Raw genomic sequence first — 24,451 nt, 5'->3', positions numbered from 1 at the left:
TCAGGTACGAGACAGAGGGAAATTTAAGTGGGAAGGCAGATGTGAGAGGTACATGAGTGGACGTGGTAAGAGTTGGCCTCACTTGTTATGAGAATTGGGGAGTTGTCAAGGTGACTCAGAGTGTTTTAGTGTGCCTAGCTGGAAAATGCTAAAAGCATTACATGCTTGCAAATGCACACACGCACACATACATATTGTGTTTCCAGGGGAGAAGAGCCTATGATGTTTTTGGACATGTGAATTTGAAGCACCTTGTAGGCTCTTGGAAGTCTGAGGAAGGCTGAGAGCAGAGATGCACATTTTGGCCTTGTCCCTTTGAAGGTGATTGCTGGCTGAAATTAAGGGAGCACTGAAGTAAGAGCAGCAAAAGAGGAGGTTGGTTTCACAACTGAGTTTTGTATTTGAAATAAGCCAAAAGATTTGAGTTGGTAACCTCGAGTGACTTGACCTTGTTCAAAGGCAAGCCCACGATGGCTCAGGAGTTGACCTCATCTTTCAACCACTTGCCCGGTGCACGACCCAAGCAGCCCACGCTGGTGTGCATGATGGCTTCCCTCTGTCCCTCTAAGGTCACCATCCATCCATAAAGGTTTCACCCCGGGAGACGGACATGCAGGAGCTGTGACAACTGGGACCCCCTGGGTCCAGCCACCAAGAGGACTCAGAAGTGTCAGGAATGTGAGGCCGGTGTACTTGTGTCCTCAGCTCTTTTACTGTCCGATCCTGGTGGCTTGGCTACTTTCCTTTGCCCAAGATTTCCAATGGTAACTTTATAGGAGGTCCCAGGTATCATTCTCTCCCTCTGCCCTTCACGCCCAGCGGTGGTAATATCTCTCACCATTACTAGCCCCAGGGAACTCTACTGACCTTTGTTAGAGTTTATGAACATAGCTCACATCTTTATAAATGTCTTTGTTGAAGTCTCCCCAAATTCCTGGCCCCTACTAGGACCTTGGGTAAATAATACATCTAGTAAACCAGAAGGAATTTATGTTCCCTGAGGCACTAGCCCTAGCCTTAATAAACAGAGAGGGGCTTCTAATCAAGGTCGGCGGCAGGGAGAGGGCGGAATCTCTGACCTGGAAAGAGATGAGAGATTAGTACAGGGTGCGCAAATCCACAATACACACAGCGTTGCCTATGAACAGAATAACATCTTACACTGTTGTCAGGCTTTGTCAAATGTTTTAAGTGCCTTAGTGATTTATAAAATAAAATAAAATGTATTTGAAAATACCATGAAATTCATTTTACCTCATGTCTTTATATATTTTTAAAAGATATTTTACTTATTTATTTGACAGAGAAAGAGAGAGCACAAGCAGGGGGACAGCCAGCAGAGGGAAAAGGAGAAGCAGCTCCCCGCTGAGCAGACAGCCTGATGTGGGACTTGATCCCAGAACCCTGGGATCATGATCCAAGCTGAAGGCAGACACTTAACCGACTGAGCCACCCAGGCTCACCTTTATATAGTTTCTTAATCAACAAATAACATTAAAATATAACTGTTTCCATGTTTAGCTAAGGAAATATTTTTTTAATTTACTTTTAGGAAATATTTAAAAATGTATGGAGCCAACTCACCCGTGAAAAAGTTGGCTGGGAACTACTTCTAAGCTCACCAAACTTTTCCCTGGGTCCAAAACGAGGAGGGACTAGAATGAACTGGTTCCGTTCTAATGACTTCTGTCAGGATAGAGACAAAGACAGCCACCCACATCTTGAAAGAATTTTTATAAAATCGTTTCTAAGTTTTTCGTTTCCAGAAAGAAATTCCGGTCCTTGGTCTTATACTCAAGAGTACACCACATTCTCAGCCTTGGCAACACCTTGTCCTTTGTGTGACCTACCGTGGCTCAAGCAGTGAACAGAGTCTACCGAGCGCGTAAATAAACATCTCTAAGGGCCTGTGGAATTTGATGGCCTGTGCAATGTGGGTCAGACAGTGGGCCGAGTGCCAGGCTCTGTAGGTGAGCCCTCCAGCAACCCACGTGCATTTTTAGCCACTCTCTTGGTCACCAGAAAGGCCAAGCCATGATTAGAAGCTTGGGATTTTCAGCCCCACAGCCCCCTCCCTTTTTCAGAGGGAGGAGAGGGGCTGAAAATGGAGTTAATGATTGATCACGTCTCTGTGAGGAAGTGTCCATAAAATCCCAGCAGTCAGGGGCTTGGGGAGCTTTCAGGTTGGTGAGCACATGAAGGTGTGGGACAGTGTCCTCCTAGGACAGGGCATGGAAGTCCCCTGGCTGGGGAGTCCTGCTCACATACCTCAGCCTACATACCTCTGGCATCTAGACGTTCGTCTGTATCCTTTATCATAGCCTTTCACAGTAAGTTGGTAAACGTGAGTAAGTGTTTCCCTGAGTTTTGTGAGCCGCTCTAGCAAATTCAGGGAACCAAGGAAGAAACCGTTGGCACTGCCCATCTACTGTTTGTTAGTCAGAAGCTCAGATGATACCCTAGGCTTGTGACTGGTGTCTGAAGTTTGGGGGTGAGGGACAGCCTTCGGGGACTGAGTCCTTAACCTGGGGGATCTGATACTTTCTCTGCATAGAAGTGTCAGAATTGAGTTGAATTCTTGGACACCCTTCTGGTGTCCAAGAATTGCTTCTTGCTGTCGGGGTGATGAGAAGGGTCAGATCTGAAGTGTTTTGTGTGTGCAGGAAAGGAGACTCATGAGAGAGACACACATAATAGGGAAGAACTGGATTTTCCCTACACAAGCAGGAAAAATCTACATTTTTCCATTACACTGGCAGTGAAATTACATTTGCAGGTTTGACCTGGTCTGGGGTTTGGGCCTGGCTGTGCTGGTGTTCTCAGTGAGATATATTCACTTGAGGCCCTGTTACCCAGATGCAGGGAAAGCCAGTTAATCTGGTCTGACAGTGGATAAAAAGAATAAAGAACCGATGGGTAATTTCTTGCCCTCATCCCTCAAGCTCCCTGTACCCCGTCCCCCATGTGATTTGAGAAAACACCCAGAACTTGAGAATTGGGGATGTTCATTCCCTAAATGTCTACTGAGTGCCTGTTCTCTGCCAAGCAGTGTCTGAGGCATGAAGCATCAAGGGTCCGCCGCTCTTAGGGACCTCACACTCTGAGCAGACCTGAATTCTGCCTGCACTGGCTTTCTAACATCAGTTCCCCCAACACTGCATGACTCAAGGGGTTAACGTCTAGCCAACCGAAATATTTGACAGGTTGCCTCTCCCATTCCAGCAGCATGGCCTTAGCTGTGGTTATAGAGAGAGGAAAATGTTGTGGTATAGACCGGCAGCCCTGTCCTTCAATAAAAGACTCTCTGTAAACTAACAGAAAGACTCTGTGCGATCCATCTCAAGCCCCAAGGTTCTCCTCTGCTGCCAAGGAGCCTCTCATAGAACACAGTCTGACCTAATAGTTCCACACACTCTGAGAGTGCAAAATTAGAATTCGAGACTTCTGCAAGGCACAGGGTTAGACACGAGGATTTATTCACTGAGTCACACCAGCTTTAGACCAGACACTGCCAGGAGCAGACATTCCTGACCACATGTTATATATATTTTTTTTATCAGAGAGGGATACAGCCCAGGCCTATCCTTTCTTTTACATGCACTTGCAAAGAGGAGAGACAAGAACTCTGTCACTGCAGAAAATGGTAATTGGGGGCGAGCTCCTGGTTATGAATTGCACCGTCAACAAACGATTAGACGCAGAAGTAAGCATTTTTCTGATGTTGCCTAGAATCAGCAGCTCTGCGGGGTAGGAGCTGGCAGGGAGGCAAAGAAGGTGCTTTCTACTCTCTGCGTCTTATGTGAATCACAGGTTGTACCCTTTTCCCCCTCTCTGTAGACGAAATACCGTATAAATTGCTCTGCTGTTTATCCTAGGTCTTATGTAAAGTATTCCTGTCCCCAGAGTCTCACACCAAGCATAGGAACTCGGGCAGCTTCGTTACCAGAAGTCAGTGTTTCAGTTTAGTGCTCAAAGGCTCCCAACAGACACCCCCAAATTTCTGGGTGAAGTCAGTAGTTATTTATTCCCCTGTTACCAGGATCCGTGGGAGGACTAAGCAGAGAGAAGCAGAAAGGAGAGGAAAAAAAAGCAAATCACTAGTTTTTCTTTACTAAGAACAATATTATTTTTCATAGCACATGTGTAATACCATTGAGCAACAAAAATAAACAAATCCATATGTAGTAGAAGGCATCCCTAAGACCCAGAGACTCCAAATGGAAAAAATAGTTGGCTTTCTGGGCCAGAGACTGCAAAGTCCCGCAGACAGAGGAGTTTCTTTAACTTCCCTCCACACTGGGTCCTTTTCAGAGGCTGGGCTTGCCCCGGGCTATGAGGCTGTAAGGCTAGCAACAGGAACAGGGCTCCCCAGCTCTAAAGGCTTTGTGGAAAAGTGTTGAAATTCTCTCCCAGCATACTTGGAAGACTGACCCAGTACACACATGGTGTCTTCTGTGATTCCCAGCCATTGAAAATATCAGTCAGCTTGCGTAGATTTGGCATTTTCTATGGAATGAACATGGTATCCCTCTCTCTCTCTTATAAGAATTTATAAATTTCTTTCAACACTGTTTTTGTAGTTTTTAGTTTAAAAGTAATACAAATATTAAGTTGATTCCTGGGCATTTCATAGTTTGGGATGCTACCCTCAAATTTAAGTTTTAATTTGTAGTGGCTCACCACTAATGTCTAGAAATACATTGGACTCTACAAAAGAAAAATAATAAATTCCAGTTCATCAACGTTAGTAACTTCTGCTCTTCAGAATATACCACTAAGAAATGAATGGGCAAGCCACAGAATGGGAGAAAATATTTGTAATATGTATGTCTACAGAGGACTTGTATCTACAGTATACAATGAATTTTTACATCTCAATAAAAAGACAAACAGCCCCCCTCAAAATGTGAATGATATTTGAATAGACAAAAGAAGATGTATGAATAGTTAATAAGTACATGAAAAAAAGTCATTAACATTCTTAGTCATCAGGGAAGCACAAATTAAAACTATAATGAAAATCCATTACACGCTAGAGCAACTGGACTTCTAATTTATTACTCATAATATCGTGTAGCTGTTTTGAGAAAGTCTGGGAGTTTCTTCTAAAGTTAAACATATACTTACAGTATGACTCAGCAATTTCAATCCTACATATTTACTCAAGAGAATGAAAATAGATGTGCACAGAAAGACGTGCATATGGGTGTTACAGAAGCTTTGTTCATAATGTTCTAAAACCAGAAATGACCCTAATGTCCATCAACAGATAATACATAAATAAATTATAGTATATCCATAATATACATTGCTATTCAGCAATAAAAAGGAATCTGCAGATACACACAACATCCTGGATGAATCTTGAAATACTCATCTGGAATCTGGAATCAGAATGGTCCGTACTGTGTGTTTCCATTTTTACAGAATTCTTGCCTGACAAAACTTACCTATATTGGATAGAAAGCAAATCAGCCATAGTGTGGCACTGAGGTTGATGGAGATTGACTACAAAGGAGCATGAGGGAGGATATGGGGGTGAGGATTTGGGGTGAAGAAAATGTTCTCTATCTTGGTTGTGATGGTTGTGGTTATGTGAGTGTATACATTGTCAAAAGTCATCGAAACATAGATTTCAAAATGGGTGTGTATGAATTATATCCCGATTTTTAAAAGTTTCTAGCAGTCTTTGCCAGTTTAAAGTACTTGCTTTCATATTAGCTCAGTCTTTTTGGATCAATATTTAGCTAAATCCAAGGTTAATCTGTAAGTAAATGCTGTTTCTCCTTTCTGTGGTGTTTATTCCTCTGTCCCCTTTCTGCCTGTCTGGCTTAGGGGAGAACTCATGTGTCCTCATGGTAATGGTGGACAAGATGATTGGCAGGCAGGTCCCTGAGTTCTCATTGGCCTAAGCAGAACTTTCCTTAGCATTGGTGTCTTGGCATTCTGCTGGTGACACTCATCTTGCTGGTTTCTAAGTATTGGCTTCGATCCTCACTGTGTACCGTAGAAGCCAACCCAGAAAGGAAGGGCAAAAGCTCTTTTAAAAGGAAGAGTGATGAGCTGTCTAGGTTTTTCAGGACTGCACTTCCGGTTCTCTTAAGTCTTGACCAGGGGTGGATAAGTGGTATGGTGAAGAATTTAGAAATTACTTTCCCTTAGTGTGATAGAAACTTCCCCTTTATCCCAAGCCTATGATTCCTTATTTATGGATGAATTTATTATGGAGGGGACTCACCCTTCTGTTTCTTACAGCAATGAATGTCTTGGCTTAGCCTTAATGACAGAAGTGGGGCAGCGAGAGAAAACCAGCTTGCCAATAAAAGGTCATAAATACCTCAAGAGATATCCCAAAAATACTACCTGCAGTACCGGAATATTTTAGAAATGCCTCAAAAATGAGAGATACTGGCAAATTTCATGATTCTTAAATCAAAACAAAGTATAGAGCGATCAGTTTACTAAGAAGTGCCTGGTCCACCAGGTACTCACTTATGAGGGAAGAGGTACCTAATAATCAGCCAGCTGGTTTGAAGGATAAATAGTAATTCAACTCCCTGGTTTTATAGATTAGGAAATGTTCGCAGAGACGAGGTGATTTGCACAGGGTTATAACAACTACCACATGTCGCTTAGACCCAATGGTTTTAATTCCCATTCTTGATTACCTTTCTCCCACACACCTTTTAACTCTTCTGTGGCTGCAAAGCAGTTTATGAAGAAGGGTTCAGCTAAAGGCTAAGACACCGGAAGTAAAAGGGAATGGAGGAAGGAAAGAACAAGATAGTATTGGGAGCCCTAACAAAACAAGTGTTTCAGGGACCATTGTCGACTTTTCTCAGCAACACATGGACTGTAAGAGATGCATAGGTCTTCTACTGGCAGAAGAGATCACTTCAGAAAACTTTACCAAGGTCAGCATGAAAGATTTGCCCCACAAATGCAGTGCTTTTGTGGAAAGTTATTGACTGTTAGCAAGAATTCTTTGCAAATGGTTAGATTTTATTTTAAAAGTTTTTATTTATTTGAGAGAGAGAGAGAAAGCATGAGCAGCAGGGAGGGACAGAGCACACAGAGAGAAGCAGACTCCCCAATGAGATGGAAGCCTGACACAGGGCTCAAACTCGGGACCCTGGGATCATGACCTAAGCTGAGATCAAGAGTCAGATGCTTAGCCAACAGAGGCACCCAGGTGCCCCAGACATAATTTCACATTTATAGAAAAGTTGTAAGAATAGTACAAAAACTTTTTTTTAGAGACTTCATTTATTTGGGAGAGAGTAAGTGAGAGAGAAAGCACAAATGAGGGAGAGGCACAGAGAAAACCAGGGGCAGCGAGAGAAACACCACACTCCCCACTGAGCAGGGGCCAACACAGGGCTTGATTCCAGGACCCCAGGATCACGATCTGAGCCAAAAGCAGATGTTTAAGAAATTTAACTGACTGAGCAACTCGGGGTCCCTGCAAATGGTTAATTTTTTTAAAGCCAGGAGGGTGAAGTGAAATTGAGCATATATCCTAATTTGTATTATTAAAGAGTAATCTTAGAGGAACATCATAATATAGAGACACTTGTGTTCCAAAAAGATTTTCTGGAACCAAAATGAGATGCTTTAGTAGTTGGATGTCAAAATGAAATAATTTGGAGGCCAATTAGTAAAATGAAGAATTACATGATGGTAACATGCTTCCTTTCCATATTGTTTTCGGTATACTATTAATTCAGTAAAGGACCTTTTTCGTATATTTGTGCCATATCGGGGCAGTTAATTATTTATAAAAATGTGCAAGCTAGTATTCTAGAGGAACGACAGGCTGCTCCAAAGTCTCCAGGAAATGAGGTTAGCCTTGTCTAACCCCTGCATTTCTTCTGAATACATAGAAATCTATCGAATGACCTGTTTTGAGAGAAACACGAGGTGCTTTTTGGGCAGTATCCCCTTGTGTTAACCTATGGGCTTCCTCTCTTTCTTCTTTCCTGATCACTCATGGCAGTGGGTTCTCAAGCTTTACCATTGTTTGTATGGCTTGTTGATACAGTGTCCAACAGCTGTTTGGAAATCTGGAAGGTGGATGGGTAAGCACACTGCCCAGATCTGCCAGGGTCTCTCGCCTCCACCCCGTATCTCCATGTAGCACTGCCACGTGAGTCCCTTCACTCCTCTGGGCTTCAGCTTCATCATTGTGAATGGGAGAAAACAGCGCCCATCTCTGAGGCTTGTGAGACTCAAGGGGGCCTGTTCATGAGGAATTATTAATCATGGCACCACCTTCCAATGCTTTCCAAGCTGCTTCTCCCCACCCTGGAACCCTGTGAGAATGTTCCAGGTTCTGTGGTTTTACCCAGGTTGACTTTAACTTAAAACAGACCTCTGTTCATGGTGCCGTCAGCCCCGCGCTGCTTGGGCGTCTGACTTAACTCGCTCATGTAGCTTCTTGCAATTGTATTTTTTTGAGAGATCTGCATGAATCAGTTCTTAACTTACAAAATGTGGGAATGCCAGAGAGATTGCTCAAATAAAACAAATGAAAATGGAATCATTTGGAGACACAAGAGATGAAGTAAAAGTTAATGATGCTTAAGACTTGTGTAATGAGACAGAACATTTTATTTTCGCCAGAGCTTGTTATGTACATCATGTCCTCTGCTGAACAATCACCTAATTTTCACTGTGTTGTTTCAATAACTGTGATATGGTTCTTTCTAGTCCTTGATAGACTATGCAGAAGAAATGCCCGTGCTCATATTTACATCACAGAAGTAGACCTGAACTACCTAAGAAAGCTGTATATAAAATGGTATTGAAAAGAATTTTCCTAACAAAAATACCAGATGTATTTTTGCATCATCTTTACAACTATATCCCTTTTTGCATATCCTTGTATTCTTTGCGACAGTTGCAAGTATGCAACTTCTACCTAAGTTTTACCTAGCGTCTCCTCACAATGTGCATACTGTTTTAGAGACCGTTTTCCCCCTTAACATGGCATCATAGATGTTTTCCCCTATTACAATATTATCTTCTTGTTGATGGTTTGAAAGGATTGAATACTGTTCTGTTTGTTCATGTCTCATAACTCTTGAGACACTTCCCAGTTATTGAACACTTAAGTTGTCTCCATTTTATATATTATTCATAATGCAACGATTATTTTCCACCCCTAGTGTCTATCTTCTCTTAAATTGTTTTCTTAGGATAACTTCCCAGCAATGAGATTACTGCAAACTATTTGAATAACTTTCTATTTCTTCATCTGTTGCACTATATTTCACTGCAATTTTCAGCATTTTTTTTTATATTTTACTTATTTATTTGACAAAGAGAGCACAAGTATGGGGAAAGGGCCCTGCAGCCTAATGCAGGGCTCGATCCCAGGATCCAGGACCATGACTTGAGCCAAAAGCAGGCACTTAACCAACTGGGCTCTGAGGCATTCCTGTTCCAGCACCCCTGAACAACACCGAGCAGCACTGACTGGGGACGGTCTGGATACTGGACATTTATGTGTTGGTGGACTTACAGTCTTCAGTTGGAAAACAACTTACCCTTGGGGTTATTTCAATGGAAAAACTATGAAGAGGCTTGAACTAAACCAAGGCAGAGGTTTCTGAGCTTCAGCTGTTTTCCTTGTACAATTGATTCTACCATTTCATGACGCTTGGCACCTAATGGTGTCTAAGCAGTAAGTTATTTCATTGTGTCTGTGTGCAGGTGTGGGTAGAACCTTGAAGTCTGGTCGCGTTGAAATTGTGAGAGAGAGCCTGAAACATAAAGCATCCCATGAATGTGACTCACATCTGGCCCTTCAAGAAAGTCTGACTTAGGGCAACACGGTATGGGCACAAGTAGAGAAGCTGTGTCTGCAGGGGCCTGTCACGTGTTGTATATTAGTGAGACCGCGAGGTCGGACAGGACAGGAGGTCAGGGACAGGGTGAAAGGGGGGATACAGGCCTTACCCAGGAATGTGCTGCTCCTTCACTCCCTGTGATAGCTGCCACAAAGGAAGGCCTGCCTGCCGTATTCAGCATTATCCATTTCTCAAGGGAATTGGGACATCTAAAGCTTCAGTTGTCTTAGTCCATTCAGGCTGCTATAACAAAACTACTCTGGACTGGATGGCTTGCATAACAAACCTTTATTTCTCACAGTTCTGAAGGTGGGAAGTTCAAGATCAAGGTGCTGGTGGAATTGGTAGTGGGTGAGAACCCATCTCCTTGCTCCTAGACGGCCTTCTTTATGCTCTGTCCTCATGTTACACAAGGTGCGGGGGAGTTCTCGGGGCCCGTCTTCTAAGGGAATGAATCCCATTCACTATCTCTGCTCTGTGTTTGCTCTATGAATTCACAGGCTGCCAGTTTGTTCTGGTGGCTTTAAAGATGGCAAGATTCTACTGTGAGCCATCTTCTTAAAAGAAATTTTGGCTTTAGAGTAAAAAAATGTGTATTCATTTGGTTTGCCCATAATTTACCAAGTGGTACAGAGCCTGTGTTCCAAATAAAGCATGCTTTGTCTTATTTGAAATGATGTTTCATTGAATTAATACCACCTCGATTTCATCTGATGATCATAATCAAATTGTACCAACAACTGAGTGATTTGCTCCATCCTGTAGGAAAAGGATCTATCAGAACCCTTATTTTTGTCTCTCAAACAGTTCATCCCTAACAGTATTTCAGAAGCCTGCTTGACACGCTATAGAATAATTTAAGAAGCACCTTATATCACAGTTTCTGTGGGACCAGAATCCAGGACAGCTTAACGAGTTCCTCAGCTTTGTGTGTCACAGGCTGGAGTCAAAATGTCGGCCAAGCTCTGTTTTCAACCAGAGGCTCACCAGAAAAAAATCTACTTCCTAGCCCACTTGGGATGTTGTGGCAGAATTTGTTTCCCTTTTGTTGTAGGATTGAGAACTTCAGCTTCTTGTTCTCTTCTGGAGGTTATCCTTGGCTCCCCCAGGCTGCCCACAGTCCCCGCTGACATGGCCCCCTCCACAGGCCATGTGCAATATGACAGCTTGTTCATCAAGGCCGCAGGAGAGCAAGAGCAAGTTTTTTTTTTTTTTTTTTTTTTTAGCAAGACTGAGTCTTATATAACATGACATAATCAAGGGATTTATGTCCTGTCACCTGTGCCCTACTCTGGTTAGCAGCAAGTCACAGGTCCCGCCTGCACTCAAGGGGAAGGATTATACACAGTCAAGAACAACAAGAGGCGGGACCATAGGAGGGGCCCTGAAATACTGCCTGGCACCTAGTAGACACTCAGGAAGTGCTGGTAATTGAATGAGTTAATGTTGCAGATATTACTTCTTTGAACCATGTCTTGCTAATGGTTTTTTCGCAGGTCTGTGGTTTATCATTTGGCTTTATTTAGTACATCCTGTGATATGTGGAAATGTTAAATTTTAATTTAGACAAATCAACAAAAATTTCCTTAGTTTGTTTCATTACTTTATATCTCAGGGAGTCCTTCTCCTATCTAGAGATCAGATAAATGTTTGCCTGTATTTTCACCTAGATTTTTAATGCTTGCTTGCTTGCTTTTTTTTTTTTTTTTTTTTTTTTAATTTTTATTTTTTTGCATTTAACTCTGACCTATCTGGAAGGTTAAGAACTAGAGGGAGAGTTGTGACATGATATATTGAGTAACCCTTTTTTCCCCCAACCAATCTCTGCTACCTTATTTAGCTATATTGAATTATTATATACTTCCTACTGGGCTCTCCATTCTGGTTCATTTATTTGTCATTCTCATCTTGCTTTTATTGCACACTTAGAAATGATAGCATTGAAGAAGAAATTTAAAAAACAAAAATAAATACAAATTATAGCATTGCTAATCAGAAATGCCAAAGAAGTTACTATCAGAGTCATTTGGTGTCATAAGTAGGACATAGTCTAAGCTGTTGTGACAGAGAGACTCCAAAATACAGACACTCAAAAAAAAGGAAGTTTTTTGGTATTTGTGTAACAGTGCAGAGGTCTGTGAAGTCCGGAGCTGAAGAGGCAGCCCTTCTCCACCATCACTGGGGACCAGGGCTCCTTCTACGCTGTGTTTCTGCCAGCCCTCAGGGTGCTGTCCTGGTCTGTGTGGGTGAAGCTGTCTCACCCCTCACATCCAAGCTTGTCTATGGGAGAGGGGGTGGTGGAAGTCCTGAGAAAGTGCCTTTGCTTTTGAACTCCTGAGCAAGAAATGGTGCATCACTTTATCTTCCATCCCTTTTATTTAGATTAAACTGTGTTTCCACATCTACCTTCAAGACAAGCTAGGAAATAGGGTATCAAACTGGGTGGACGTGGATTTATCTAAAATTTGGGAGGATCTTTTATTAAAAAGAAGAAGAACGGGTATCAAGGACAACTAATGGTCTTTGCCTCGGCCCAGCATTCATAGTTACAAATAATCGTATTTCACAGGAAAGTAACAATCATTTTTGTCAAGTGAGAAATCAACCTTTGGATATGACAATGAAATAAATATATCCTGATTTTTGGTTTTAGATGGCCAGTAACCTATGTGCCAGGTAGCATTCCATGCTAATCTTGAATGCCAATAGGAAATCACTGGACAGCAAAACTCTTCCAGGATTATAACTGGGCTATCAGAGTAACCCGAAAAAGAAGAAAAAAGAATCGAAGTCATGGCCAAAGGAACTAGAGTTCGGTCTACCTCTCCTCCAGATGGAGGCTGGGGCTGGATGATCGTGGCTGGCTGTTTCCTTGTTACCATCTGCACCCGGGCGGTCACCAGGTAGGTGGGATTCTCCTCTTCATGGATTGAGGTGATCTGGTTTGTCTTTTTCTCTGAGTCTGCTTTGTTCTGTTTCTGAACCTGTCATTGTGAAAATATCTGTGTGTATGCATGTGTGTGTGTGTGTGTGTGTATTTCTTTGTTCAGATGTCTTTTTCTTTGCAAGGAATGGGATTTTGTGACACTTGCAAGTCCTGGGTAGTCGTGTCTTCTATGTTATCTGGCACAGAAATCTGGAGTGTTATGGCATTTTTAGACTAAATGTTATGGCTGTTCCAGCCATTTGTTTTCATAAGCAGACCATCCCAGAAAAGAAAAATACATAAGGTCAAAACAATCCTTGAAAACCTCTTGACTCTCCAGATACTGAGCTGTTAGAAGCTTAAAACCTAGAATTTAAATTCTGCTTCATTTTACACTTGGCCGTGATGCTGGAAGCTAAGTTCTAGGTTGAAAGAAAGTAACAGCAAAAGTACAGTCTTCTCTCATTCTTGCTTGTTCATTTCTCCTCTTTCTTTTATTCAAGAGCATAGTGTGGAATATGCTTAAGTTACGCTTGTGTACATTGGGACTCATTCGTCTTGTTTATATTTGGAGTAAGTGCATGCTTGACATCTGCATATGCTAGCTCTTTCCTCTATGTGTGCTTTCATTCCAGTAGAGCTCCTTGTTGCTCTTCTTTGAAAATACACATTTAGCAGTGAAGCAAAGTAATTTGCACTAAAAACTTTGATGACATCCTCAGTGAAAGCATTGATGTTTCCCCCAAAACAATATATAATGCAGAAAAGAAGCGGGTTATTCGTTTTTACTACAATAAAGGTTGGTTGACTATGTATCATTTAAAAAATAATGCGATTGGTGTTGAGTCTGGATTTTATTCCATCTGTATCATGGACCTTGTGCTCTGGGTATGAGGAGTCATAGAGTTAAAAAGGAAAGTCTTGGTTCTTATACATGTAGAAGCCTCCATTATATCCATGATGTGAAAGTTCTAGAGGTGAGTTCAGTGCTTTATAAGGAGGGCTCAGGTTGATATCTTTCAGGTCGTTGAGTCTTCATGATGCACTTTAGGCAGACTAGGCTTACCTCGCTGTCATAAGATTAGGACACTGGTACTCAAAGAGCTTAAGTGACTTACCTACAGTTTTGTCTGCTGGGACAGAACTGGACTGGGTTTCTAGTCTTTTTTTTTTTTTTTTAATGTCTTATCTTGTGTATTTGCCATTGCATGTGCACACATAATCCATTGATTCCTTCCAACACAATCTAGGTGTTATCCTATCCTGTTATTTCTCATGTACACGTCATACTTCTGCTTGTTCTTCCATTAGTGTATATATCCACTACACATCCTCTCTCGGTGCCTTTTTATTGCAAGAAGTGACCTTGCTTCAATCTCCATCTTTGTTCTGCTCCAAGATGTAGGCACTTTGAGGAAGCTCTGTGGCCAGTTCCTGTCCCCTCAAACATAGGACCTTCTTCTCTAGAACAGCATAGTCTTACCAGACATAGGTGTTTGTTTTTTTTTTTTAATTTCCTTGGTGATGGTGTCATTGCCTTAAGGTAGGCTACTTCCTCATCTCCATAGGGTTGTCATGTCAGTGATGAGAAGTCATGGTGCCAGGGGACAGTTCTTACAGAGGCTCTCCATTCTCCCTGTCCTGTTGCTAAAATAGTCACGAGAGCGGTCACCCCCTTTCATGTACAAACAACTACACATTAAGGCCGGGAGACATGTGAATTCTCTGAGTGTTGTCCTCTGAAACTATGGATATAACTTGGGGTAGGGGTCTGTAGAAAACTGAGGACTTGCAGCAAAGACACTAACTTATTGAAGGTCTTTTTTTTTTTTTTTAAAGATTTTATTTATTTATTTGACAGAGAGAGATCACAAGTAGGCAGAGACGCAGGCAGAGAGAGAGAGAGGAGGAAGCAGGCTCCCTGCTGAGCAGAGAGCCCGATGAGGGACTCGATCCCAGGACCCTGAGATCATGACCTGAGCCGAAGGCAGCGGCTTAACCCACTGAGCCACCCAGGAGCCCTTATTGATGGTCTTTAATGCTCATTTAACATCTTGTGTGGCTGGTCTTGTTTAGCAGGACACTGAATCCCAGTTCTTTCTCAGTCACAGTAGAAATGCCAGCAGAACCCACGACTGTCACCAAGGGCCGAAAGTCTTGCATATTTCTTTCAGGTTGTACCCTTAAGTTTTCAACTTCAATTTAATAGAAATTAGGTCCACTAATATATAACTATGCATTCACTGAGGACAAGGATCTATCTAGGCATTTCCAAACACACAGAGATGTTGGAACACGACCCTGGTAGGCTCAGGCACAAATAACTGAAAATACAAATCAAAACGTGCAAAATATCCATCAGGTAAAAACAGACTGTAGAATAGCACGGGTGAGAGAGGGGTTTTTCTGACATAGCTGTTCAAGGCAGGATTTCTAGGGAAGTCATCCCCAGAGTCTTGAAGAATGGGTAGCATTTGGCCAGGAAGGAATGAAATAAGAAAGAGGTTTCCAGCTGCATCAGGTCTGTGCCCTTCATCTGCTACTCACTTTGTGATCACGGTGGGCAGCCCTCCTTCCTGAACCGTTAAGGGTTTAGCTGGTAGCCAGAAGGGGGTTGTGGCTAGTGGTGAAGACCTATTATCAGAGTTTAATAGGGGAGGCTTCGAGGGGCATAGCTGAGCAGAATTAAGCTCAGAGGAGAAAAATGTGAAGACACAGCGAGCATTGGAACTCGATGTCATGAACACACAGCAGCCAAGAGGACCGGAGATCCAGCCAAGGAAAGCAGCCACGAGGGTGGTTTGTCAGTGCAGAAGATCAGTGCCTGTTGTGCAATTCTTTTTTTTTTTTTTTTCCTATTTAAACTGTATACCTAAAAATTAAACCATACAGAGAGGGATGAAACTTGGTTGGCTCAGTAGATTAAGCAACTGCCTTTGGCTCAAGTCATGATTCCGGGGTCCTGCAATTGAGTAAGGCTGCAAGCTCAGCGGGGAGTCTGCTTGTCCCTCTCCTGCCCTCTCTGCTCCTCCCCTGGCTCTCTCTCTCTCTCTTTCTCTCTTTCTAAAATAAATCTGGTTTTTTAAGATTTTATTTATTTATTTGACACAACTGCAAACACAAGCAGGGGATGCGGCAGGCAGAGGGAGAAGCAGGCTCCCCGAGGAGCAGGGAGCCTTCCACGGGGACTTGAGCCCAGGATGCTTAACCAACTGAACCACCCAGGTACTCCTAAATGAAAAAAACTTAAAAAACAACAACAACAACAAAAAAATTAAGCCATACATCCAGATGATAAAAATTTGAATTCAGAGATGCATAAAATAGTCTTTTTCTCCTCACCTCCTGAATGCCAGTTTCACTTCCCAAAAGTTAACCTTGTTGATATTTTCTTCAGACCTTTCAAAAAAATTTTTTAGAACTTGTATCCGTATATAAAGCATATTCTTTTCATATTATACACACTGTTTTGAACTTTGTTTTCTCTTGCTTAACAGTACCTCTTGGAAACATCTCCATATCAGCACATATGGTTCTAACTCGCTGAAAAAGAACTGCTTAAAATTCCATCACAAGGATGTGAGCATAATTTATTTTACACATTTTTTGAAGGACTTTTTAAAAAAAGATTTTATTTATTTATTTGACAGAGAGAGATCACAAGTAGGCAGAGAGGCAGGCAGAGAGAGAGGAGGAAGCAGGCTCCCCACTGAGCAGAGAGAGAGTCCGATGTGGGGCTCAATCCCAGGAGCCGGGGACCACGACCAAAGGCAGAGGGCTTAACCCACTGAGCCATCCAGGTGCCCTTTGAAGGACTTTTGTATTGTTCCCTGGCTTTTGCTTTACAAACACTGCTACTATGATGACCCAGGACACTTTAAAATCGTATTTCAGCTCTTGCCTTGTAACTGATGACACTGCCTTAAATGTGAAATTTACATAAAGCTTAAAGTTGTCCAGGCTAGTAAAGCTATCCTTCTTATTTATTTTCTGTCTCTGTCAATGTGTGTTGACTACTCATTTTTTTCTTCAAGATATCTTATTAGCAAATACATTCTCTATTTTAAGAATCCTATTTCATTGTGAAATTACATGATGTTCTATTTGTAAATGGACAACTTGAATTAGAGTTGACTTGAAAAAGCAATAGTTGATTTAAATGTTCAAAGAAAGCGTCCAGCTGTAAGACCTATTTTTCTCTCAACCTCTTCTGGATCCAAATTAACTTAGTTGCAATAGATGTCTACAGTCCTGTGGGATTAGGAGCTCTTCTAACAACAGCTGAATTCCTGTAAGTAATAGCTAATGTTAGCAGAGTGCTTGCTCTGTGCTGGTTAATGTTGTTCCAGGCACCCTTCATTCATTAATTTTTTTAGTCCTTGGAACACAGAGAGATTGGATATGTCCAAAGTCACATGGTTATCCTGAAACCAACATTTCACTGTATGTTAACTAACTAAAATTTAAATAAAAATCAGAAGAAAACTGTACAAATAATATACATTTACTTTAATAAAAAAATTTAAGGAGCTACAAAAACAAAAAATAAAACAAAGTCACATGGTTAGTGAGTAGTAATTCTTTTAACTACTAGGCTACACTGTCCAGTGGATCACTTCTGCCATTGATGCAGTGCACAACTCCATCAACCAGAAGAAAGTCTTGACCAGTTACCAGATGTTGTCAGCATCTAGCTCTTCAGAGGCCAAAGAAGAATTCTCTAGCAGAGTAGCAAGGTAGAAACAGTAGGCATGTTGGCCCCTTGAGAGAAAGTATCTTTGAGAATACTAGATGACACTTGGGTGATATTTTGTTGTTGTTGTTTTTTTTTTAAGATTTTATTTATTTATTTATTTGAAAGAGAGAGAGAGTGAGTGAGAGAGGGAGCCCAAGCTGGGGAAGGGAAGGGGAGAGGGAAGAGCAGGTTTCTTGCTGAGCAGGAGCCAGACATGGAGCTTGAACCCAGGACCCTGCAGGCGCTTAACCAACTGAGCTACACAGGTGTCCTGATATTTTGTTCCTCATTCTTAGGAATAGAGCCTGTCAACCCCTGCAGGATGTTAGGAGTTTTTTGCAACTGCAGCATGATCTAATGCATTATGGCTGACCCAGTTATGTTTATCAAACTGCTTATGTCCTAGATGAGGAACATGAGACCCTGAAAGATGAAGAAGCATTATCAAAATTCTCAGTTACTCCATATGAGAATCAGAGGTGAGGGCCCAGCTTTCCTGACATGTCAGATGCACACATTTTCCAAAGGACAGTAAAAATTATTTCTGGAATGAGAAGCCCACATTCTCCTGATAACATTTGTTTTCTTTAAGGCCGAGCCTATGTTTAGAAGCTATAAATCCTGAGCCTTTACCATTTCAAAAGTTCTTTTCCCTTTTGAGAACAAATAAGCAGTGATGCAGTATTATTCCTGTATTTTATGAAAGTCACGGTCAATCAGAGCATGTTTGTGGTTATTAAATTTCACCTCGGGCAGACCGGCTCCCATGTTTAGATAAGAAGCTCAGGGGTTATTTTTGAATTTTACATACCTAACGTTTGACCGTTATGACTAGCCAAGTCAGTTAGGAAAACCGTTAAGCAGAAAACAAAACAGCAATAAAACAAGAAAGTCACGAGACAAACATAGTCACACAGATATTAAATCCCTCAGAACGATTTAGTGATGAGAAGAGACGATGATTTACAATCCCAAAATGTCATCGCCATCTGGGACCCTTTCTTCTTAGGCTGCTGCCTCTCCACCTTCTGTATTTCCCTCCTACTCATTTGTCCATCAGCTTATGAACTTCAGTTCTTCACCTCTCTACTCCACCTTATCTCGCTACCCTTTCCTGAACAGCCAGCAACCAGGCTTCCTCCTCCTGTTTCCTCATTTATGTCCTTGAAGTTTCTACTCAGCCTTTCTACTTCCTCACCTTCCAGTCACTTCTTTACCAATGCTAATCCTTCCTTCTTTCTTTCCTTCCCTCAATACCTTCAACCTTGAACAATAGTTAATGAGCACCCCAGTACACGAAAGGTGGTATACTGGCTATTTGGGATTAAATGCAAGATAAGACAGAGAGGGCCTTTGCTGACACAGAACAACAGTCTAGTGGAGAATGCAAACGCATGCGAAGGGAATTGCCATCTGCCCATCATGTGGGAAGTGCCCCGCGTGTCATGTAAACATGTAAGAGAGGCATCAAACCCAGACTCGGGTAGTCAGGGAAGACTTCCTGGAGGAGCTGACAGTTATCTTGAGACTAAAGGAATGAGGGAAGCTGAGAGCATCCTAGAAAAGAAGACAAATCTTTGATGCTCAGAGGTGTGGAGGAGTACGGGCGGTGTGTTGAAAGTCATGGAAAACGTTGGGTCCCACTGCAGTAAAGAATGCATAGTGGCGGGGAGCTGGGGGAGACACTAAGAAGAGCCAGCTCATGCAAGGTCTCAGGAGTCATGTTAAAAAGTCTGAAGCAGCGGTGCCTGTGTGGCTCAGTGGGTTAAAGCCTCTGCCTTCGGCCCAGGTCATGATCCCAGGGTCCTGGGATCGAGCCCCGCATCGGGCTCTCTGCTCAGCGGGGAGCCTGCTTCCTCCTCTCTCTGTGTCTGCCTCTCTGCCTTCTTGTGATCTCTGTCTGTCAAATAAATAAATAAAATATTAAAAAAAAAAAAAAGTCTGAAGCATCAGGGTAACTCTGACCATTGATTTCAAAATGTACCCAAGGCACATGTGGGTTCTGGGAGAATGGTTGGGAGGGTTTGGGTTGTAGTTCTTAGGACTCCATACTGTCCCTTTTCCCTTTTCCCTTTCCTATCCCCAGGACCCACAACATAACTGCAGGGCCCAGTGCAAAATGAAAACGCAGTCCTCTTTGTTCAAAAGGTAGGAAAATAAGGGCTGTTAAGAGTAGAAATTCACTGGTCTCCCTCAATTTTTCATGGAGTCCTTAATTTGCTATTCCAAGCTGTTCTTAAGAAAGAAAAATGGAAATATTAACTTACTAGCATGAACTTCCCATTCATCTTTATATCCTGCCATACTCGTTTTGAACACAAATGTGAGTATTTAACTCCTGTGTGGGACCTCTGGGGCTCGTGCGTGCCTCTGTAGTTCATTTTCACCAGAACAGGGGAAGCCGTGTGCAAAAACTCAAGTGTTTTTACTTCACTTCTTGATGCATGCATTTCCTTTCTTTCTTTTTTTCAAAATTTTATTTACATTCTAGTTCACTAACATGCAGTACAATGTTGGTTTGAGGAGTAGAATTCAGGGATCCATCACTTACAACACCCTGTGCCCTCCTTAATGCCCATCCCCCACCCGCATCCCTCCATCAACCCTCAGTTTGCTCTGGGTCATTAAGAGTCTCTTATGGAGATCATATGATAGTTGTCTTTCTCTGCTTGACTTATTTCGCTAAGCATGATACACTCTAGTTCCATCCATGTTGTCGCAAATGGCAAGATTTCATTTCTTTTGATGGCTGCATAGTATTCCATTGTGTATATATACCACATCTTCTTTATCCATTCATCTGTTGATGGACATCTAGGTTCACAGACCTGTACCCCTGGGGATAAAAATATATGTTTATAAAAAATAAAAAATTAAAAAAAATTAAAAAAAATACATTTAAAAAAAAAGAGTCTCTTATGGTTGGTTCCCCTCTCTCTCTTTTTTCTTTTTTTTTTTTTCTTTCTTTCTTTTTTTTTTTGTTTTACCCCTCCCATACGTTCATCTGCTTAGTTTCTTAATTCCACATATGAGTGAAATTATATGGTATTTGCCTTTCTCTGACTGATTTATTTCACTGAGCATAATACATTCTAACTCCATCCACATGTACACACAATGGACTATTACTCAGCCATCAAAAACAATGAAATCTTGCCATCCGCAATGACGTGGATGTACGCACTTTCTATGAACAGTCTGTATCTTCTGCTTACGGGTGAGTAAGGACCGACAGAAAAGGAAAGGAATTGTGGATGGCCTTCCTTTTCCCCTTTCCTCTGTGCCATCATTTTCAGGGTAAGTGGTTGGCTAGTAAAATACAGACATACCCTGAGTAGGAAAGGATACACGAACCCTCAGTCCTTTGTGTTGCTTAGAATACCATTGCCTTCTTTCTGCATTTGAAGCAAGTTTTGGGTTGAAAAAAGCATGGCCTCTCTACCCCCACACTTCCTCAGTCGTAGCTTAACTTACCCTGTGCTCGCTCTGAGTCTCACCGAACTCCAACATGTGAGACTTCCAGAGTTTGTGTCTCTAGTAATACATGTGTCGATGGCAAGGTAAAGAATCGCAAACACACATTGTGTGTGTATCTCCTCTGGTCATATGCATGCCCCGTTGTTCTTTTGGACCTTGCTTACAAAACACAAATTCGAAGATAAAATTGTTAGGAATTTTAAGTTCTGTGCTTCTGGGTACCAGATCCTGGGCCTTTGCAGAGGAGGCCCACTGGTAAAGCCGGACCTGCCTAACACAGCTGTCCTGGTTATACCTGATTCTCTTCCTTCTTCTTTTTCCCCATCACCCACCTTCACACCCAGCAGCAGCTGGAGAGGGGAGGAACAGTGGAGTGGCAGGTTGCCGTGGGCTGCTGAGGCCTGGTGAGTTAGACTGTAGTCCTCTTCCAAGAGACTGATCACTTCCTATCTCATTCCCATCAAGGCCGGATTCACCCTTGCTGTCGCTGAGTACTGAGAACTCCTGCCCTGAGTTAGGAAACTTGCTGATCTGTAGAACATTCATTTCAAGTTGTACAGTGGTGCAAAGTATCGCTCCTGAATTGCTTATGTCTTTTTATCCTAAGTAATTAACCATTTTTCAACATAAAGTTTCTCTGCCTCTATATGTCTGCCTCCATCTAGAGTGGTCATTTATAATCTCACCATTCACATATAGTGACTGAGTACTTTTTGGTCTTATATGCTTTGGCCTTTTTCTATTTATATGAACTACGTTCATTTGTTTTTTAACCAAAATAAGCCTTATTATATAAGCTACTTTGTAACTTACTTTTTTACTTAAGACTGTCCTGTGAATTTATTCTGAGATCAATAAATACACACCAAATCATCCTAACACCTAAAAATATTTCATTTTATTGATAAGTTTAAATTTATTTGGCTGGTCCCCTATTGATGGGCAAATAGGTTCGTTTGTCTTATCCTTTAGATGGTCCAGTAGCTTTGACTTCCCACCTACAGTGATCCAGCAATGTACCACCGAAAACCATTAAAGCTTACGGACATTCAAATAGAGGACCCAGAGCTTGAAGCTGTGGTTTAGATCCATGTTCGTTCACGTTTTTTTCTATAAAATGCTTGCATTGTTTTTTTTCAGATGTATTTCAATTTTTTTTGTGGAGTTCCAGACATACTTCACTCAGGATTACGCCCAAACGGCTTGGATCCATTCCATTATAGATTGCATGACCATGCTCTGTGGTGAGTATCCCTTGCCAGGGATAGACTGGTGACTTGAACTGTACCTGACAGTGACCTTCCACTGATTTTGCTTACCCATTTTTTTCTGAGTAGGAAGGGTTTGCTAAAAATTGGCTAAGACTATACAAAAAGAGAAGACCAATCCTACTTTCAGCCAAACCCAACCAGACATGCTCTTGGAATTAATGGTCTTGGCTGATGGTAGATGAAACAGGCAGTTAATATTCTCAGAAAGACACATATTATTTGGTTCTCCTGTAATGAGATAGGATGCTGGGCATCACAGGACTCCTCCTGATTTGGGAAGCAGTTAAGCATGCAGTATATGTTTGGCTTCTCTCTTCTAAATGCTATGGTCCCCTCGTTCTCCAGTCACGTAAACAGCCATCGGATAGCACTGTGAGCCATTTCTATGCCGTCTTCTTAAATGAGGGCCAGCAATATGTGCATGACAGTCTTATTTTCATTCTGTTTCCTTCCCAGAGATTCATAATTTGGCTAGTGGATTTCATTTTTCATGCATAAACATTTATTCTTAGGAAAGTATGAGGGAAGGATAGGATGGTGAAGTCATGAGAGAAGTGTACTCACCATGGTTAAAATTTCATTCAAGAGACCCCCAAGGGTACAAATAGGGTCTATAGAGTGTTCTCAGAACTCATGGACTCTTTCAATCCACCGGTATGATAGAGGAGAACTAACCTTGAGATTTTTCTTTTTGAACATTTTAAACCAAAGTTATTATGTTAATGTCTTAGAGAGTGTCTGAGATTGGGTCAAGCCGAAATGATCTATTTGTAGTCTAGGCTCATTTAAACGTTTCATTTATTTATTTATTTTTTAAATTTTATTTACTTATTTATTTGACAGAGAGAGAGAGAGAGGGATCACAAGCAGAGTGGCAGGCAGAGGGGGAGGGGGCAACAGGCTTCCCACTAAGCAGAGAGCCCGATGAGGGGCTGGATCGCAGGACCCTGAGATCATGACCTGAGCCAAAGGCAGAGGCTTATCCCATTGAGCCACCCAGGCGCCCCTAAACATTTCATTTAAATGAATCCTTAGTTTTAAAAAAGGAAAAACTACTGTTAATCTTCAGGCCATGTCATGGTGGCAAAAGGGAAATACTATGTTATTTAATAACTCGCAAATAACATCAACTGATTCCATTCTAGGTACTGATTCATACTTATTTTTTATAGGAAAAAATGTACATACACAGGAATCAGTTGAATCGTACAGAAATGTATTTCCTTTGTTGGGAGGAATTTGGGAACAATTCTAGGACTAAAAAGTTTCATGAGAAGGCTAAGTTGGCTCTGGCTACTGATAGCACTGGAAGGTCTTAAGGGATCAAAAAATAATATCTTTGTATTTTCTAGCCTGTTTTTTTTAAATCAGACAGTCCCTTTGTTTTCAGGGTCATGTTATTAGTCACAGCCTTTATATGAACATGCCAAATGAGCCATGTTTATCTTTCTCAGAGGATACAGGTGACTCATTTCCCTCACCGTTATCCTTTGGAGAATATTTATAATCCCCAGAAGAGGAATAAATGACCTTCAGTGACCAACACCATCACAGTGACTATGTGATCAAGCAGGGTTGTGTTAGATGCAGCATTTTTAAATTCAAGGGCTTGAGGCCTTGCAAGCCGTCCGACCTGTTGTAGCCAGTTGTCATGTACACACCTGCTCACCGTACAACATTGGTGAAGCTTCAGGACATGGACGAAAACTGTGGAGTCAAGTATAGGGCACTCCCTGGGGTGTGGGGCGCTTTGCCCTAGGATAAACAGGGAAATAAACATTTTTCATCGAATTTGGTATGAATTTTGTCACTTTCTGATAGACTTAGATATAGTCTCAGGAAGGTCACTCCTGCCTGTCTTCTAGAGGTTCTATCTACAGCCAGCAACTGTGTTAACTTGACAGGAGACATCAGGCTGATGACTGGTTCCGTCATGTACATTGGAGTCAGGCTCCGGTTTCAGCTTGACCAATACAAAATTATACTCCCCAAATACCCAGAGAACTTGCTCTTCTGATCTTGTTAGTAAGAACACTGGTACCAGCTTGTTCCACAGAAAGAATTTACGTGCTGCCCCTCCACCCACCTCCCTTGCCGTCAGTCTAGAAGGCCCAAAGAGACAGAGTAAGAGGGTGAAAAAACCCTGCCCTTGGTGTCAGGTGCCCCAAGCAGTGCTTCTTGGTGATCTTGG

At 41.9% G+C, this 24,451-nt stretch overlaps 1 protein-coding gene across 1 annotated transcript in view; it reads left to right on the top strand.

The window, feature by feature from the left end:
• The window catches only part of SLC16A12 (solute carrier family 16 member 12), a 74,486-nt gene that overhangs the window by 37,916 nt on the left and 12,119 nt on the right, over positions 1-24,451 (top strand). Inside the window, exons 2-3 of the mRNA XM_082721910.1 lie at positions 12,505-12,754; positions 22,130-22,233. Coding sequence (XP_082578036.1) covers positions 12,645-12,754; positions 22,130-22,233 — 214 coding nt within the window. The 5' untranslated portion in view covers positions 12,505-12,644. The remainder of the gene's footprint in view (positions 1-12,504; positions 12,755-22,129; positions 22,234-24,451) is intronic.

This window comes from Mustela nivalis (genome assembly GCF_964662115.1).
Source record: "Mustela nivalis genome assembly, chromosome: 2".
NCBI lineage: Eukaryota > Metazoa > Chordata > Mammalia > Carnivora > Mustelidae > Mustela > Mustela nivalis.
This window is presented reverse-complemented; position numbering and strand designations above follow the sequence as displayed.